At 55.1% G+C, this 17159-nt stretch overlaps 1 protein-coding gene across 4 annotated transcripts; it reads right to left on the bottom strand.

Moving 5' to 3' along the window:
- Positions 1 to 3629: 3629 nt before the first annotated feature.
- Positions 3630 to 16786, bottom strand: LOC121149483 (pyridoxal phosphate binding protein). Of its 4 annotated transcripts, none has more exons than XM_040970239.1 (8): positions 16668 to 16786; positions 14174 to 14281; positions 14058 to 14093; positions 13230 to 13305; positions 6658 to 6792; positions 5403 to 5575; positions 4983 to 5081; positions 3630 to 4346 (listed from the first exon to the last, which is right to left on the bottom strand). In XM_040970239.1, the coding sequence occupies exons 1-8, from the start codon at positions 16764 to 16766 to the stop codon at positions 4245 to 4247; spliced, it is 828 nt and encodes a 275-aa protein (XP_040826173.1). In that variant the 5' UTR covers positions 16767 to 16786; the 3' UTR covers positions 3630 to 4244. The 4 variants fall into 4 exon arrangements, with proteins under 4 accessions (XP_040826173.1, XP_040826182.1, XP_040826192.1 ...); XM_040970248.1 differs by having other exon boundaries at positions 5403 to 5545; XM_040970258.1 differs by having other exon boundaries at positions 5403 to 5545; positions 14058 to 14087.
- Positions 16787 to 17159: the final 373 nt, after the last annotated feature.

Raw genomic sequence — 17159 nt, 5'->3', positions numbered from 1 at the left:
AGCTCCCGGGGCACCCCTGAAGACACCAGCCTGCAAGTCTGGCTTGCTTCCCCACGCTGGTGGGACGCACAGGCTGTTCCTGAAAGACAAGAGTGCCTTCCTTTGCTAGAAACGTCTTCTTGGCCATCATTTCTCCTGTATTTGGACCCTCGGGGACAGAAGGCAGGCCGCATCCAGCAGCCGTGAGACGGCCTGAACCTGGAGCAGGGCTGTGTATGTGTGTGTGTTGGGGTGACGGGATGCTGGCAGGGCAGGACAAACCGCTTGTGGTTGAGCTTAATCCTCTTCCTTCTTGCTCCCGCTACTGTGGCTACGGAATTTGCTCTGTATGCTGACACATGGATCCTTGCCTATTACAAGAGGATGGCTGAAGTAAAAGATACAACTTGAAAAAACGTATGTATTTTATTGCTCCAGAAGGCAGTTACAGAGAGAAAGGGGGAGACAGAAATCTTTCATCTGCTAGTTCATTCCTCCAAATGGCTGCAACAGCTGGGCCAGCCTACAGCCAGAAGCCAGGAGCCAGAAATTTCTTCCGGGTCTCCCAGGCAGACACTCAAGCACTTGGGCCATCCTCTGCTGCTTTCCCAGGCACATTAGCAGGGAGCTGGATCGCAAGCAGCATAACCAGGACTTGAACCAGTGTCCTATGGGATGCTAGCAGGCGGCAGTTTTATTCACTGAGCTACAGTTCTGGCCCCAAAGCTGGAAATCTAAGCATATGCTGCTTGTTGACGATAAAACCCAGGGGCAGGGCACAGTGGGGGGACTGCACTTGGGACCGGAAGAGTGCTGAGCTGGGGCCAGTGCTGTGGCTGTGCAGATTGGGCTGCTGCCTGAGATCCTGTACGGGTGCTGGATTGAGACCCAGCTGCGCTACTTCCAATCCAGCTTCCTGCTATTGTACCTGGGAGCAGCAGTGGAGCACGGCCCCAGTACCTGGGTCCCTGCGACCCAGCTGGAGGACCCAGATGGAGCGCCAGGATCCTGGCTTTGCAGTCATCTGAGGAGTTAAGTTAGCAGATGGGAGATCTCTTTCTCTGATTCTGCTTTTCAAACAAACAAACAACAACAACAACAAAATGATAAAAATAATAGTGTTTGGTCTAGTTCTTACCCTGACACCAACTCACTTGTCCCTGACTCAAAGCAAGACCCTCCTTGGAGCCTTAACAACCCTGTCTACAGGCGGCTATGCCTAAGGGCCTCAAATGCCCTCCTGGCTGTTGGGAGGGTTAGAAAGGTGAGAATATGGGCCTGGTGCTATGGCTCAACAGGCTAATACTTGGTCTGCAATGGCCAGCATCCCATATGGGCACTGGTTCCAGTTCCGGCTGCTCCACTTCCTATGTAGCTCCCTGCCTGTGGCCTGGGGAAGCAGTAAGAGATGGCTCAAGTCTCTGTACCCCTGTAGGTCCCTGGCTTAGGATCAGCTCAGCTCTGGCCTTTGTGGTCATTTGGGGAGTTAACCAGCAGATGGAGCAACAACAATGTGAGAATATGGGGGTTGGGACTGCATAGGCCATACATGTTAAAAAGGAGGGGTTCGGGTCTGGAGGCATGGCCTAGCGGCTAAAGTCCTCGCCTTGAACGCCCAGGATCCCATATGGGCGCCAGTTCTAATCCCGGCAGCTCCACTTCCCATCCAGCTCCCTGCTTGTGGCCTGGGAAAGCAGTCGAGGACAACCCAAAGCCTTGGGACCCTGTACCCGTGTGGGAGACCTGGATTAAGTTCCTGGATCCTGGCTTCAGATCAGCATAGAATCAGCCGTTGTGCTCACGAATCATCGGATGGAGGATCTTCCTCTCTGTCTCTCCTCCTCTCTGTATATCTGACTTTCCAATAAAAATAAATAAAATCTTTTTTTTTTTTTTTTTTTAAAAGGAGAGGTTGGGCCCGGTGTGGTGGCGCAAGTGGTTAAGGTCCTCGCCTTGCACGCCCGGGATCCCATATGGGTGCCGGTTCTATCTCAGCAGCCCCACTTCCCTTCCAGCTCCCTGCCTGTGGCCTGGGAAAGCAGTCGAGGACAGCCCAAAGCTTTGGGACCCTGCACCCATGTGGGAGACCCGGAAGAGGCTCCTGGCTTCGGATCGGCATAGCATCGGCCTTTGCGCTCACTTGGGGAGTGAATCATCGGACAGAAGACCTTCCTCTCTGTCTCTCCTCTCTGTATATCCGCCTTTCCAATAAAAAAATAATAAAAATAAATCTTAAAAAAAATAAAGGAGGGGTTCAACTTTTTAAAAAGATTGATATTTCATTGAGAGGAAGAATGATAATGAGGGGGAGAAAGATCTTCCATCTGTTGATTTGTTCCCCATAAATGGCCATGACAGCTGTGGCTGAGCCGGGCCAAACCCACGAGACTTAAACTACACCCTGATCTTTCTGGGAATGGCAGGGCCTGTGCACATGGGGTCACTTCCCACTGCCTCCGCAACAGCAAGGAGCTGGATCAGCCCAGACTTGAACCTGTACTCCAATCGTGAGTGGGGACACTTAACCCACTGTACCACAACGCTGACCCCAGGGAGGGTGCAGTTTGACCGTTCGATAGGTTGTTTTGTGAAAGGTGGTTGAATCTGGGAAGGACTTCCCAGGCCGTTGGAGCCTTGGATGGATGGCCAGGAGGCCCAGAGCATCTCAGAGTGGGGGACTCCCTGAGAGGGCCTGGGCTGTGGGCGTGGGTCTGGTACAGGGCAGCTGCGGAACCCAGATGTGCCACAGGCATCATTGTCTCAATTGACAAGTTGACAAGCTGGGGGCAACCCAGTCTGCTGCATGTCCTCTCCCTGCCCTGTGGCAAATTGGGTCCTTCCTCTGCACGGGGCCCAGCCTCTCTCCACCTGTCCCCGCTCCCCTGTTCCTGATTTGCAGACAGGCCAGAGATCCGAGGCTGCTCAAGCCCTTTGATTTCTCCGGATGGGTTTGCAGCCACCGGAAGGACCCAGAGGCATTATTAGGGACATCCTGAGGGGGCTGGGAGCACCCAGGGGCTCAGGAAGAGTGGTCCTCATCTCCCTGGGGAGGCCCTGTCCTGGCTCTCCCAGCCTGCTCCACCTCACTCTGGCAGGGCTTGCTCCTTGGCCTGGGCTCTGGTGCCCTCTGGAGGCGCTGGCGAAGAGGTGTTCACAGTCAGAGCCAGCCTGCACTTCCAGGATCACCCCAATGCCAGCACCTCGTTCTCTCCTCATTCTCAAGTCAGGGTCCCACCCTGTCCAGGGCGGGTGTGGCCTCGGTCGCACCTGTGACCCAGTGGGAAGCCCTTTCCCAAGGCCAGGCAGCCAGCTTGGGTGTCCCTATGTCCCCCCTGTGACAGTCACTCACTACACCAGAATGTAAAAAATACATCTTTTAATGGCTTTGTCATGGGGCACAGATGGTAGAATTCAAGTTCACATTTTTTTATTGAGTGCGCTGTTACATGGTAGCTTTGATGGAGGCAACACAGGGAGCTAGCGAGGTTGGAGTCTGTACAAAATGACATTCAGCAGCAGCAGCGAGCTCTGGAAGCTGCCTCAGCATCAGACTGGACTAGAGAGAGGGCGGCGGCCAACCCAGACAGGGCAGAGGCAGCCTGGGGGTGGGGGGAGTTAAGGGATTTCTGCTTTTTGATTTTCTTCCATCTCGCTGCATTCGGTTGGGGTGGGGAGGTGGACAGGCCTGTGGGGGTGGGGGGTGCGGGAGCCCCGTGGAGGAGACGGCTTTGAGTGGCCCTCGCCCCTCAGGTCCATGCTGGTTGACTGCCCAGCCACCGCTGAAGGGGGCCTGCCCTGCAGCGCCGGATCCTTGGGCAGCTGCGCTCCCACACACACTCAGATCGGCTCAGCCGGGGATCCCCTGGGTGAGTCAGGGTCACGTCCAGGGCCTGGCCAGCCATCCCGACCCTCAGCAGCGACCACCTGAGCCTGGGTGGGCCGCCAAGGGGCGGAGACCTGCTGGCCGGGGGCAGGAAGTTCCAGAGCAGTGGAACAGTGGCTGTGGTTGATATGCGATCTCCTGTGCGGTGATGGCGAGATGGAAGAGGCGCCACTGCCTCCCACGTCCCCCAGGGTCAGAGGCCTTGGTGACCGCCAGGGAGCCCGGAGAAGGCATGCACGGCCTGGCCGGTGCTCCTGTGCGTGGAACCCAGCTCCATCCAGGGAGCTGCCTGCGGCAGAGGCCCCAACCCTAACCCTAACCGGTGGGAGCCTCCCGCGGGGACAAGAGGCTGCTGCAGGTCAGGCTCCTGGTCCGTGCAGCCTCAGTTCTCCTGGGCCGGCTCACCCAGCGCAGGCTTCTTGGAATAGTCGCGCTCTCCGAAGATGGTGCTGCCTACGCGGACGTTGGTGGAGCCCACCTCGATCTGCAGGGAAGGAGCGACCACGGCCAGTGCTGACTCTGTGTCCCCCCAACCCTCCTGTCCCGTGCTGGCTCCCAGAGTGAAAAGGTGGGGGCACTCCCTGGGGCCACCCCACCTCCCAGCCGCTGTTGGGGGGACCACTGAGGCCTTCTGGGGTTTTCATCATGACTGGCATTTAGCTGGGTGGGGTCTTGCCCGTCGGATGCCCGCAGCCCCACGCTGAGCTGGTGGCTGCAGATGGCCCATACACCTTGCCAACGTCCCTCTGCCCCCACCGACAGGCACATGACAAACCCGCCCATGTGTTATCTGGGAACAGGAAGCACTTCCGGTATATTTCTAATAGCCAAATATTTTTAGGTTGCTTCCATATACCTTAGTTCGGTAGGTATGCGTGGTTGGTTTCTTCACTTCTGGAACTTTCCAGAAATGCAGTTTATATTTTGATTTCTGGACTTTGACCGGGTTATTCACTTGGGGAATCCCCATCAGGTGCTGGGTTATAATTTCTGCAAATCTCACCTCCACGAAGGAGGTCCGGAAGGTGAGGGGCAGGGGGCGTAAGGGACGGGCAGAGTACTCCGGGAATGGCCCCAGCTGGCTTGGCCTTGCTGGACGCAGGGAGGGCCGGCCACTCACCGCGTGCTGGTAGTCCATGGACATGCCCATGCTGAGCTCCACCTGGGCGGCGGGCATGTGCAGTTTCTCACACAGCTCCTTCCGCAGGGACAGCAGTACCTGGCAGAGAGAGAGAGAGACAAGTGCCACGCCCTGGGTCATGCCCGTGGCCTCTGCTGCTGCCTGCAGGGCGCTGGGGTCTCAAACCCGCTGTAGGGAGTGGGGGGGTTTGTCCTTCAGCATGCTCTGCCGCTGGCTACTGCAGGGCGGGGAGGAGAGCACGTGTTTCCTCCGCAGGGCTGGGCTGCGGGGTTTGAGCAAGCCACTCATGCCGCTTCTTGTACCCGACCCGCAGGTGGTGCCCAGGCTGCCTTGAACAGCACCTGCTGAGCCCGCTGCCGCGCAGCCCCCTGGCACCCGTCCCCCCACTGGCCCCTGCACCTGGAAGTCCGGGTTGGGTCCCTGACTGGGATCGTGTCCAGGGCTGCCGATGGTCATCAGCCCCACGAACTCCAGGCTGGGGCACTGGGCCCGTATGTGCTCCACCACAGCCACGGTCTCGGAAGGCTGGAGCCCGTGTTTACCTTCATGGAAACAAAGAGCATGTGTGTGGAGCAGTGTCTTTAAAAAAATGTTTATTTATTTTTAAATAATCGATTTCAAAGAGACAGTGAGATCTCTCGCCCGCTGGTTTGCCTTCCAGAGTCCCTGCGCTAGCCAGGATGGGGCCAGGCTGAAGCCGGGGGCTTACAACATCCCCCGGGTCTCCCACCATCACCCGGGTCTCCCACGTGGGAGGCAGGGGCTCAAGCACTGGTTCTGCTGCCAGGCAGGGTGTTCCTCAGTGGGAAACCAGACAGGCAGCAAGCGGTGACTGAAACCCAGACCCTCCAACAGGGGGCGCAGGTATACCCAGCGTGGGCTCCACTAAGCTATTGCAACCGGGTTATACTGTATCTTCTAGAAAATAAGGACAAACGAAGGGCCCGGCATGGTAGCCTAGTGCCTAAAGTCCTCGCCTTGCATGTGTCAGAATCCCATATGGGCGCCGGTTCTAATCCTGGCAGCTCCACTTCCCATCCAGCTCCCTGCTTGTGGCCTGGGAAAGCAATCCAGGACAGCCCAAAGCCTTGATACTCTGCACCCACGTGGGAGACCTGGAAGGGGCTCCTGGGTCCTGGCTTTGGATTGGCTCAGCTCCAGCCGTTGCAGCCACTTGGGGAGTGAGTCATCGGACAGAAGCTCTTCCTTTCTGTCTCTTCTCCTCTCTGTATATCTGACTTTCCAATAAAATAAACCTTAAAAAAGAATCCCCATGGCTGCTGTAGCTGTGTGACACACAGCCAGCACTCCACATCCGAGGGGTCAAGCAGCCAGGCATCAGAAACATCAGAAACGCCTCGAGAGATCAGAGATGGCCTCCGCCTTGCACATGTGCGGGCTGGCTTTTGGTTTATTTTTTCATTTTTGAAGGGGTTTTGTTGGGCTGGTTGGGTTTTTTTTTTTTTTTTTTGCTTGTCATTCTTTTTGTCAATCCATCTTAAAGAGTCACCCGCCGACAGGATTGCATGTCACCCAGCAGCGGTGGCACCGCAGCTCCGAGGCCTGGGGCCTCTTTCCACCGCAAGGCCAGCAGGTGCTCGGCCCGCGGCTGTCCTGAGGGCGGCCACGTGCAGCCCGGGACCTGCTCACTCACTCTCCTCGCCGCTGGTGTTGATCTGTACCATGACCTTGAGCCTTTCCGGACAGCCTTTCTTCTGCCAGGAAGTGTTCACCTTGTCTGCCAGCTTCATGGAATCCACCGTCTCCAGCATGGCAAGGTGGGGCACGGCTGCAAGGAGAGAGGGGAGGGAAGCTGGAACTCACCGTTCGCTGGCTGCAGGGTGGTGGGGGCAACCTCCCAGGTCAGCGGCTGCAGTAGCAGCAGCGACATGCCACACGGCCCTGGGCGGGGCTGGGGGGGATCCTATCAGGAAAGCAGAGACCTGTAGGCTTCAATCCCATTGAGAAATGTGATGGTGCAAATTCCCAGGTTAGACCTGACCTGTCTGATGGACTGAGGCGGGAAGTGACGTAGCACGGTCACACAGCACGGGTGTGTAGGTGTGCCAAAGCGGTCCTGACAGCTCAGGATGATGGTGGGAAGTGTAACCGGGCACCCATGTAGTTAGGCTGCCTGGAGCACGGGTTTGAATCCCGGCTGCTCTGCTCCCCACATAGCTCCCTGCTAAGGCACCCAGGAAAAGCAGCAGCAGATGGTCCAAGTGGCTGGGTCCTTCCCAGCCATGTGGGAGACCTGGATGGAGCTGCAGGCCACCAAAGTAACACAGTGGGAGTAACAGAGCGGACAGAGGACGTGTGTGTGTCTTAGCCTTAAGAATTGGGAAACAGGGCCCGGCGTGATAGCATAATGGTTAAGGTCCTTGCCTTAAACTTGCCGGGATCCTATATGGGCACAGGTTCTAATCCCGGCAGCTCCACTTCCCATCCAGCTCCCTGCTTTGTGGCCTGGGAAAGCAGTGGAGGATGGCCCAAAGCTTTGGGACCCTGCACCTGCGTGGGAGACCTGGAGGAAGTTCCTGGCTCCTGGCTTTGGATCGGCATAGCATTGGCCATTGCGCTCACTTGGGGAGTGAATCATCAGATGGAAGATCTTCCTCTCTGTCTCTCCTCTCTGTATATCCGCCTTTCCAATAAATAAATAAATCTTAAAAAAAAAAAATTTCTATTTTGCTTCTTGTTGCCAATTCTGTATTGTGGCTTTTCCTTTAAGGGGATGGATAGTAACTGTGTAATGGAGACCATCGTATCCAGATGTGAGGATGCAATGCAGTGTGCATGTCTACTTCCAGACTAAAGATGGATTCCCAATGAAACTGTTTACTATATCTTGACAACAGGATGCTGGATCCTCTGCCATTGTCCATGCCCGCAATGATGGACATATGATTGTTTAGGAAGAACTATACTATAGTAATGATATAGGGGAACTCAGTGTGCGGTGGAGAGAATTTAAGGAGGGGATAAGGGAAATCACAGGGCTTATGGAACTGTATCATAAAATGATAATAATGGGCCTGCTGCGGTGGCCTAGCAGCTAAAGTCCTCACCTTGAACGCACCAGGATCCCATATGGGGACCGGTTCTAGTCCCAGCTGCTTCACTTCCCATCCAGCTCCATGCTTGAGGCCTGGAAAAGCAGTCCAGGACGGCCCAACGCATGGGACCCTGCCCCCATGTGGGAGACCTGGAGGAGGCTCCAGGCTCCTGGCTTCGGATCAGCTCAGCACCGGCAGTTGCACTCACTTGGGGAGTGAATCACCAGACAGAAGACCTTCCTTTGTGTCTCTCCTCCTCTCTGTATATCTGACTTTGCAATAAAAACAAAATAAATTGGGCCCGGTGGCGTGGCCTAGCGGCTAAGGTCCTTGCCTTGAACCCACCGAGATCCCATATGGCCGCCAGTTCTAATCCCGGCAGCTCCACTTCCCATCCAGCTCCCTGCTTGTGGCCTGGGAAAGCAGTCGAGGACGGCCAAAGCCTTGGGACCCTGCACTGTGTGGGAGACCAGGAAGAGCCCCTGGCTCCAGGCTTTGGATTGGCTCAGCTGCAGCCATTGCAGCCGCTTAGGGAATGAACCATCGGACGGAAGATCTTCCTCTCTGTCTCTCCTCCTCTCTGTATATCCGCCTTTCCAATAAAAATAAATAAATCTTAAAGAAAATAAATGACAAAAATGAAAAATAGAGAATGATTAAGGAGTCAGTATTACGGCACAGTAGGTTAAGCTTCTGCTTGTGGTGTAAACATCCCATATGGGTACCACTTCAAGTCCTTGCTGCCCCACTTCCAATCCAGCTCCCTGCTAATGTGTTCAGGAGAGCAGTGGAGGATGGCCCACATCCTTAGGCCCCTGTATCCACTTGGGCGAGCCAAAAGAAGCTCCTTGCTCCAGACTGGCTCAGTCCTGGCCATTTGGGGAGTGAACCAGAGGATGGAAGATCTGTACTCTTCTCTCTCTCCCTTGTAACTCTCTCAAACACAAATAAACAAATCTTAATTATAATGCTCTTACATTGTGAGGAAGGGAATCTAGTTGAATTCAGCTGGGTTCCCTCCTGGAGTCCTGCTCCCAGAGCAGGCATAACGTCCTCCGATCCACAGCAACCAATGGCTGCCCAAGCCAGGCAGTCTAAGGAGACAGGATTTCCGAGAGACGGGGGGGGCATGGGACACTTCCCCGACACCCCAGAGTTGCTAGAGTGTGGCGTGGGGGCAAGAGTGGGGCTGGGCTCTGAGTTGAGGACGGAGAGCTGTGAGTTTGAAGGGACTCAGGCAGAGAAAGAGAAGGGGGTGGGAGGGGAGGGGAGCTGCGCTCAGGCAGCTGTGAGGTGCACGAGGACCCCCCCACCCCCCAGGGGCTACCCTCCACTGAGCGCTGTGTTGGCCACGCCACCTCTTCTCAACAGGATCAAGGCGCCCCGCTGTGTTCCACAGCAAGTTCAAGGATAGCACAGGAATGTGAAAACAACCGGCCCTCAACCAGATAAAACCCGCCAGGCCTGGCTGACCAGCTGAAACGGAACTGGGGTGCAATACACTGGAGCTGGGTGGCTCCACGAAGAGCATCTCAGAACAGACAAAAGACCGGGATTAGCACATAATACATGACAGCAGGCACAGGGGTACTCCGTGCGTAGGAAAAAAAAATTGAGCCATGGAAGATAACAAACACAAACAACAAAAAAATTTTAGGAAAGCTACAATGCGTGAGATGAAAAGCACATGGTTGGGGATTAATGACAAGTTAGATCTGGCCAAAGGATTAACTGCCTGGAAGAAACGATTCACAACGAAACACAGAGGAGAAAGACATTCTAGAAATCAAAGTCCCCAGTGAACCATGTTAGCACTGCAGGCAGCCAAACAGGTCACTCTGGGACCCTAAGGAGAGTGAGGGATGTGAAGGAAGAAGGGTCCCATGAGGCCCAGTGCAGTAGCCTAGTGGCTAAAGTCCTCGCCTTGCATGCACCAGGATCCCATATGGACACCAGTTTGTGTCCTTGTGGCCCCACTTCCCATCCAGCTCCCTGCTTGTGGCCTGGGAAAGCAGTCGAGGACGGCCCAAAGCCTTGGGACCCTGCACCCGTGTGGGAGACCCGGAAGAGGCTCCTGGCCCCCGGCTTAGCATCGGTTCAGTTCTGGCCGTTGCGGTCACTTGCAGAGTAAATCAGTGGACGGCGGATTGTCCTCTCTGTCGCTCCTCTCTGTATATCTGACTTTCCAACGGAACAACAAGAAAAGGGAGGTCCCATGTCTCTAAACCTGGTGAGAGCTGCAGACCCACGGACACGAGGAGTGCTGAGCCCACCGCGTGTGAAGACCTACGAACCGCTCGAGTTGGTCATGAGATCTCAGCGTCAGCAGCGGGAACGCATGGCACGTGGGGGTCGAAACGGGACACGAGCATTTTTTCCACGTGAAGTAAATCGCATGGGAAGGTGGTGGGCCACTGCTTTAGGAGTCCTCCTGGCAGAATCTCGGTCACACTTCAATCACTCACACAGCCAGGTGGGGAAGGCACTGGGTGATGTGGGCGATGTGCGCCCAGGACAGGCGCTCTTGCCTCTGCCCTTCTGCCTGTGCTTCTCAGGAAATAATAATAATAACAATAATAATAAGAAGAAGTAAAAGACAATGAAAAGCTAGAAATATTTGTAAATTGTATCTGATGAACTTTTTTCTTTCTTTTTTTTTAAAGATTTATTTATTTATTGGAAAGCCAGATATACAGAGAGGAGGAGAGACAGAGAGGAAGATCTTCTGTCTGATGATTTACTCCCCAAGTGAGCGCAAAAGCTGATTCTATGCCGATCTGAAGCCAGGAGCCAGGAACTTCTTCCTGGTCTCCCACACGGATGCAGGGTCCAAAAGCTTTGGGCCGTCCTGGACTGCTTTCCCAGGCCACAAGCAGGGAGCTGGATGGGAAGTGGAGCAGCCGGGATTAGAACTGGCGGCCATATGGGATCCTGGTGGGTTCAAGGTGAGGACTTTAGCCACTAGGCTATTTCATTGGAAAGGCAAATTTACAAAGAGGACAGACAGAAAGATCTTCCATCTGCTAATTCACTCCCCAAACAACCATAAAAGAGCTGAGATGAACCAAAGGCAGGAGCCAGGAGCCTCTTCCGGGTCTCCCACATGAGTGCAGGGTCCCAAGGCTTTGGGTTGTCCTCGACTGCTTTCCCAGGCCACAAGCAGGGAGCTGGATGGGCAGTGGAGCAGCTGGGACATGAACCCAGCCCCTATCATACTATTTTATTGGTTATTTGGGGGTTTAATCATAACCCACATTTGAGTGGTGTTACATATCGTTGTAGAAATGCCACATTCTATTTTTACATGCCATACTGTTATTCTTTTTCTTCCTATGACAACATGAATTAGGAAAAGGGGAGCAGACAGAAATGACTGAAGGAGCCGAAAGGCAGACATGATGACAGATCGCGCCGATCCGACCGGGATAACACTGGGATGTTACAAGTAGCCCGCCGTTCATCTACTTAGTTGAAATGGACAACATTTTAGGACTCACGCTCATCCTTGGGGAGGGCATGGTGGCACAGCAGTATGGTGCAGCCTCAAACAGTTGGGTCCTGTGTCAGGGGGCTTGGTTCTAGGCGCTGCTGACACGCCTTGGAGACAGCAGCACCTGGGTTTCTGCCATGCTGCTTAGGAGACCAGATGGAGTTCCCGGCCCAGCCCTGGCTGCTGTGGGCACTTAGGGAGTATATTCATGGATGGAAAGTACCTGCCTCCCTGCACCCTAACACTTACCCTGTCACTGCCATTCAATAAACCTTAAAAAAAAAAAAAAAAAAGATTCAGGCCTGGTGCGGTGGCCTAGCAGCTAAAGTCTTCACCATGCATGTACCAGGATCCCATATGGGCGCTGGTTCTAATCCTGGTGGCCCCCTTCCCATCCAGCTCCCTGCCTGTGGCCTGGGAGGATGGCCCAAAGCCTTGGGACCCTGCACCCGTGTGGGAGACCCTGGCTCCTGAATTTGGATTGGCTCAGCTTCAGCCATTGTGGCCGCTTGGGGAGTGAATCTTCGGACGAAAGATCTTCCTCTGTCTCTCCTCCTCTCTATATATCTGACTTTGCAATGAAAATAAATAATTTTTTTAAAAGTATAATTATGTGAACGGCCCTAGGTCCACAAATGAAATTTAAGCTCTAGTTCAAAACTTCCCCACAGGGAAAACGCTGCATCACTGGTGGACCCTTCCACTGGAGACACACACTGTCAACGCCCCACGAGGTCCCACATACCTAAAGTACAGATGCTTTCCGGCTTCTAACAGTTCAGAATCACCTGATGTCAAATCCAGACCAAGGCTTAAAGCGGCAGCAGGGTGGGGATGGTGCATTCAGCCCAGTGGCTAAGATGCCGCCTGGGACCCCTACACTCCTCATTTGCAGGCTTCCGTTTCCTCCCGACAGCTGGCTCCCCATAGCTACTTCTTGCCAGTGGGGTGTTCTGGGAGGCAGCAGGTGGCAGCTCCAGCAGGTGGGAGAGCTGGAGGGAGGTCCTGGCTCCTGGCTCTGACGTGGTCCAGTTCTGGCTGTTGTGGCCACTTGGGAGAATAGATGGGAAGATCTCTGTCTTTCCCTCCCTAATTCTGCCTTTCAAATAAATAAGTAAATATTAAAAATTTTTTTTTAAAAAGAAGAAAGCCTATGTGTGTACTCATTATATTTTTGTTGAATATTGTGCTGGAAGTTCAAGAAAAATAAGAGGTATACTTCTTAGAAAGGAAAAAGTATGAGGCCAGTGTTGTGGCTTCGCATGCTAATCCACCATATGGGCGCCGGTTCTAATCCCGGCAGCTCCACTTCCCATCCAGCTCCCGGCTTGTGGCCTGGGAAAGCAGTTGAGGACGGCCCAAAACCTTAGGGCCCTGCTCCCACATGGGAGACCGGGAAGAGGCTCCTGGCTCCTGGCTTCAGATAGGCTCAGCTCCAGCTGTTGTGGCCACCTGGGGAGTGAATCATTGGATGGAAGATCTTCCTCTCTGTCTCTCCTCCTCTCTGTATATCTGACTTTCCAATAAATAAATAAATATTTTTTTAAGAAAAGAAGAAGTTTCACAGCTCAACCAGGGAGCTGGGTGCACTCTGCAAGCCAGCCTCTCCCCTAGAGAAGGCAGCATAAGCCTCGCCACAGTGGGGCGGCTTTCCTGTGTGTGTCCACACAGCGCACTCACCCATCAGCTTGTTGACATTCTGCTTCTGCAGGTGGCCAATGAAGTGCCATCTGATGTCAGGACAGGAGGACAGGATCTGCAGAGAAGAAAGTGGAAGTATCTGGATCCCTGGGAGGCATCGCTGCCTCCCACACCCAGCACCCTCCCCTGCGAGCCGGCCCATTCATTTATTTATATCAGCAGGAGAGATTTACAGAAAGAAAGATCTTCTGTCTGCTGGTTCACTGCCCAAGTGGCCGCAGTGGCAGGAGCTGAGCCTTTCTGAAGCCAGGAGCCAGGAGCTTCTTCCAGGTCTCCCATGCAGGGTGCAGAGTCTCAAGGCTTTGGGCCATCTTCCACTGCTTTCCCAGGCCACAGAGAGGTGGATGGGAGCTGGGGCCACCGGGACACAAACTGGCGCCCTTAGCTGCTAGGCTACCATGCCGGGCCCACCAGGCTAGATTCTATTCCAAGCTCCAGCCAGCCCCCTGTTGGCAGAAAAACCCAAGGCCTCTGTCCTATTTCCTTTCCTGGTTCCTAGCGCTCTCTGCCTCTTTCAGACCTCACCCAAGATAGAAGAGCTGGGGCAGCCTTTCAGCATGCCAACGGACCCAAAGTGGCAGCCAAGTTCCTCACGTCATTGACCCCTGATAGACGCGAGAGAGTAACCCCGAGTCTGAAGACAGAAAGAAGCCTCGGGGAGAGTTGTTTGGAGTTCAAGGTGAAAGGAGAGCTTTGCGTCGCCGGTCCAATCTCTTACTCAGAAACCCCATCACCCACATGGGTCTACAGTTTTCAACCAAAGAGCCGGCAGTTAGCTGCAGTGAAGGGATTCACCTGTTTACTTACTTTAGGATTCGATGCTTTCTCTAGCAGTTCCTGAACCTAAACAGGAGAGACAGAAGCAGAGTCAGGAGCCTGGTGACCGGGACCTTTGGGTCCACGCTCAGCCAAAGGGCTCTTACGTAGTTCTCCCCGAAAATGCGCTGGCCGTGGCTGTAGGCTTCCAGCACCATGTCTGCTGGCTTGGTTTTGCTGACGGCCACCAGGCGGGGCTGGATGGCTGGGAGATCCTGTCGAGAGGCAAAACCGCAGGAGTGAACAGGTGGAATTAACAGCCCAGTGATGCCCCGTGGGAACCGGGCAGCTCTATTTCTCCTGTATGGCAGGGAGATCAGTGTCCACTAATCGTGGTCAAATGTCTTTTCATGGGACCAGCGGTGTGGCACGGCGTACAAAGACACCACCTGTGCCACTGGCACCTCGGGTGGTACCAGTTCGCATCCTGGCTCCTCCACTTCCGATCCAGCTCCCTGCACAACAGGGCCATGGAAAAGCAAAGAAAGAAGGCCTGAGTGATTTGGCCCCTGCCACTCACATGGGAGACCCAGATGAAGCTCCTGGCTCCTGGCTCCAGCCTGGCTCGGCCTGGGCTGTTGCTGCCATCTGGGGAGTGACCCAGTGGACGGATAGAAGACTCTGCCTCTCCTGTTCTCTCTGTCTCTTGTTCAAATATATACGCATATTTCAAATATATACACAAACGTATGCATATGTGTATGTATATTTATTTTTTAAAAGATTCCAAAGAGAGAGGGAAGGGTAGAGAGTGTAAGATTTTTCATCTGCTGGTTCACTCCCCAAATGACCACAATGGCAGGAGCTGAGCTGGTCTGAAGCCAGGAGCCAGGAGCTTCTTTGGGGTTGCCCATGTGGTTGCAGAGTCCCAAGCACTGGGCCATCTTCTGCTGCTTTCCCGAAAGCATTAATAGGGAGCTAGTCTGGAAGCAGAGCATCTGGGACTTGAACTGGTACCCTATGGGATGCTGGCAGGCACCACAGGCTGAGGATTCGCTTGCTACACCAACCAAAGTAAATAAGTCTTGTTAAGTTCTTTTCTTTGCAAGATGCCTCAGTCTAGCACGAGGCTGAAAGACTTTTTTTTTTTTTGTCCTTCAAGTGTTGTCATAGAGCCAATGCCCCATCTTCATGTCCCCTGGGTGTTTCCCCTGCAAATGGGCTGGGGCTGGAGCAGCCCGCTCCAGTGGGGCTGGACCACTCGCTCTGGAACACACAGCAAGGTGGAGGACTGAGACTCGCTCCAGAAGCGAAGACAACCATTTCTGAGTCGTTCTGGCCCCAACTGTCCTCTCCCCATTTATTTCCTGTAAAAGTGGCCTGTGCAGGGCAGCTACCTAACTGGTTGCTCCATCTGTGATGAAAAAATGAGAGATCATGGGGTTGGCCCTGTCCCATCGCCCACGGGGTAAAGGGCAAGCTTCCGGCAGAGTCCTTTCAGCACAGTCAGCTCACATGAAGGTGCTGGGAACTCTCACAGCTCTGCCCATCGTCCGGAGGGGGCAAACTGAGGGCCAGCATTGCGGTCAGGTGACTCGGGCAAGGCCGCAGCCAGGTCCTCTGAGTTGTGGTACCCCAGAGCAACCCTGTGGGGTCCCTCATTGTACACCCTTCCTCCGCTGGAACTTGCCTCGAGACTGAGTGCAGGGGAAGAGCAGAGAGGAGCCGAGTTCACACACACACACACACACCCAGAGAGGAGCAGAGTTCACACACACACACTCAGAGAGGAGCCGAGTTCACACACACATACACTCAGAGAGGAGCCGAGTTCACACACACACACACACCCAGAGAGGAGCCGAGTTCACACACACACACACACACACACACACACACACCCAGAGAGGAGCCGCGTTCACACACACACACACACACCCAGAGAGGAGCCGAGTTCACACACACACACACCCACACACACACCCAGAGAGGAGCCGAATACACACACACACACACACCCAGAGAGGAGCCGAGTTCACACAGACACACACACCCAGAGAGGAGCCGAATACACACACACACACACACCCAGAGAGGAGCCGAGTTCACACACACACACACACACACACACACACACAGAGGAGCCGAGTTCACACAGACACACACACCCAGAGAGGAGCCGAATACACACACACACACACACACCCAGAGAGGAGCCGAGTTCACACACACACACACACACACACACACACACCCAGAGAGGAGCCGAGTTCACACACACACACACACCCAGAGAGGAGCCGAGTTCACACACACACACACACACACCCGCCAAGCGCAGCTCCAGGGGCCCCAGGTGGGATCAGCACCAGGTGGGATCAGCAGCGGCTGAGCCCCTCGGAGCAGGCGGACCAGCACTGGCGGGTGGTCCCTTCTCGCTCGCGGCCATGACCCAAGAGACCAGGCACCTTCCGGGGGCAGCGGTCCCTTCTGCCCGGCCTGAGCCGACAAGCCGACATCGCCACCCGTCGGCGAGGACCGCCCCGCCCCTCCCGGGAGACCCTTGCGCGTCACCATGATGACCGATGTCCACGCAGGGAACTCCCCGACCCCGGTCCCCGAGCGACCGCCCACTCTCCCCGCGCGGCGCCCCCTCCTCACCGGCGGCCGCCGCGCCACCGCCTGCTGCACGCGCTCGTTCACCGTCCGCAGAGCGAGCCCGAGTCCCACTTCGGTCGACATGCTGCCAGCTCTCCACATTCCCCGGGACAGACCTTGGAGCTCCGGGGCCGAGACCGCCTTCCGGTCCCGCCCGCTCACGCCCGTGTGGCCCAATCAGTGTGCGTCTCGCACGCGTCTCATCCAATCCAAACCCGGGTAGCCAGGGGGGCGGGCCGGAGGAGGCGGGCGCAGCGGGCGGCCCGCCCCTCGGCTGCCGCCATCTTGGGGAGGTCGCGCCGTGCACCGCGCGGCTAGGGGTCTCGGGGTGGGGTTTTCTGACAGGTCCGGCATCTGCTCCCCAGAGACTTTTCGGAAGGCAAAAGGCGTAGCTTGGTCTGGAGGTCCTGTTTCGTTACCGAGGCTTGCTTCCCTGGCTTTCGAGAGCCGTGCACTTGACATTGCTGGGGTGAGACATTGGGATGGAAAGTGTTG

This window comes from Ochotona curzoniae, unplaced genomic scaffold (assembly GCF_017591425.1).
Source record: "Ochotona curzoniae isolate NIBS_2020 unplaced genomic scaffold, NIBS_Ocur_1.0 contig_1976, whole genome shotgun sequence".
NCBI lineage: Eukaryota > Metazoa > Chordata > Mammalia > Lagomorpha > Ochotonidae > Ochotona > Ochotona curzoniae.
The sequence above is the reverse complement of the archived record's forward strand: the minus strand, read 5'-3'. Positions and strand labels throughout refer to the sequence as shown.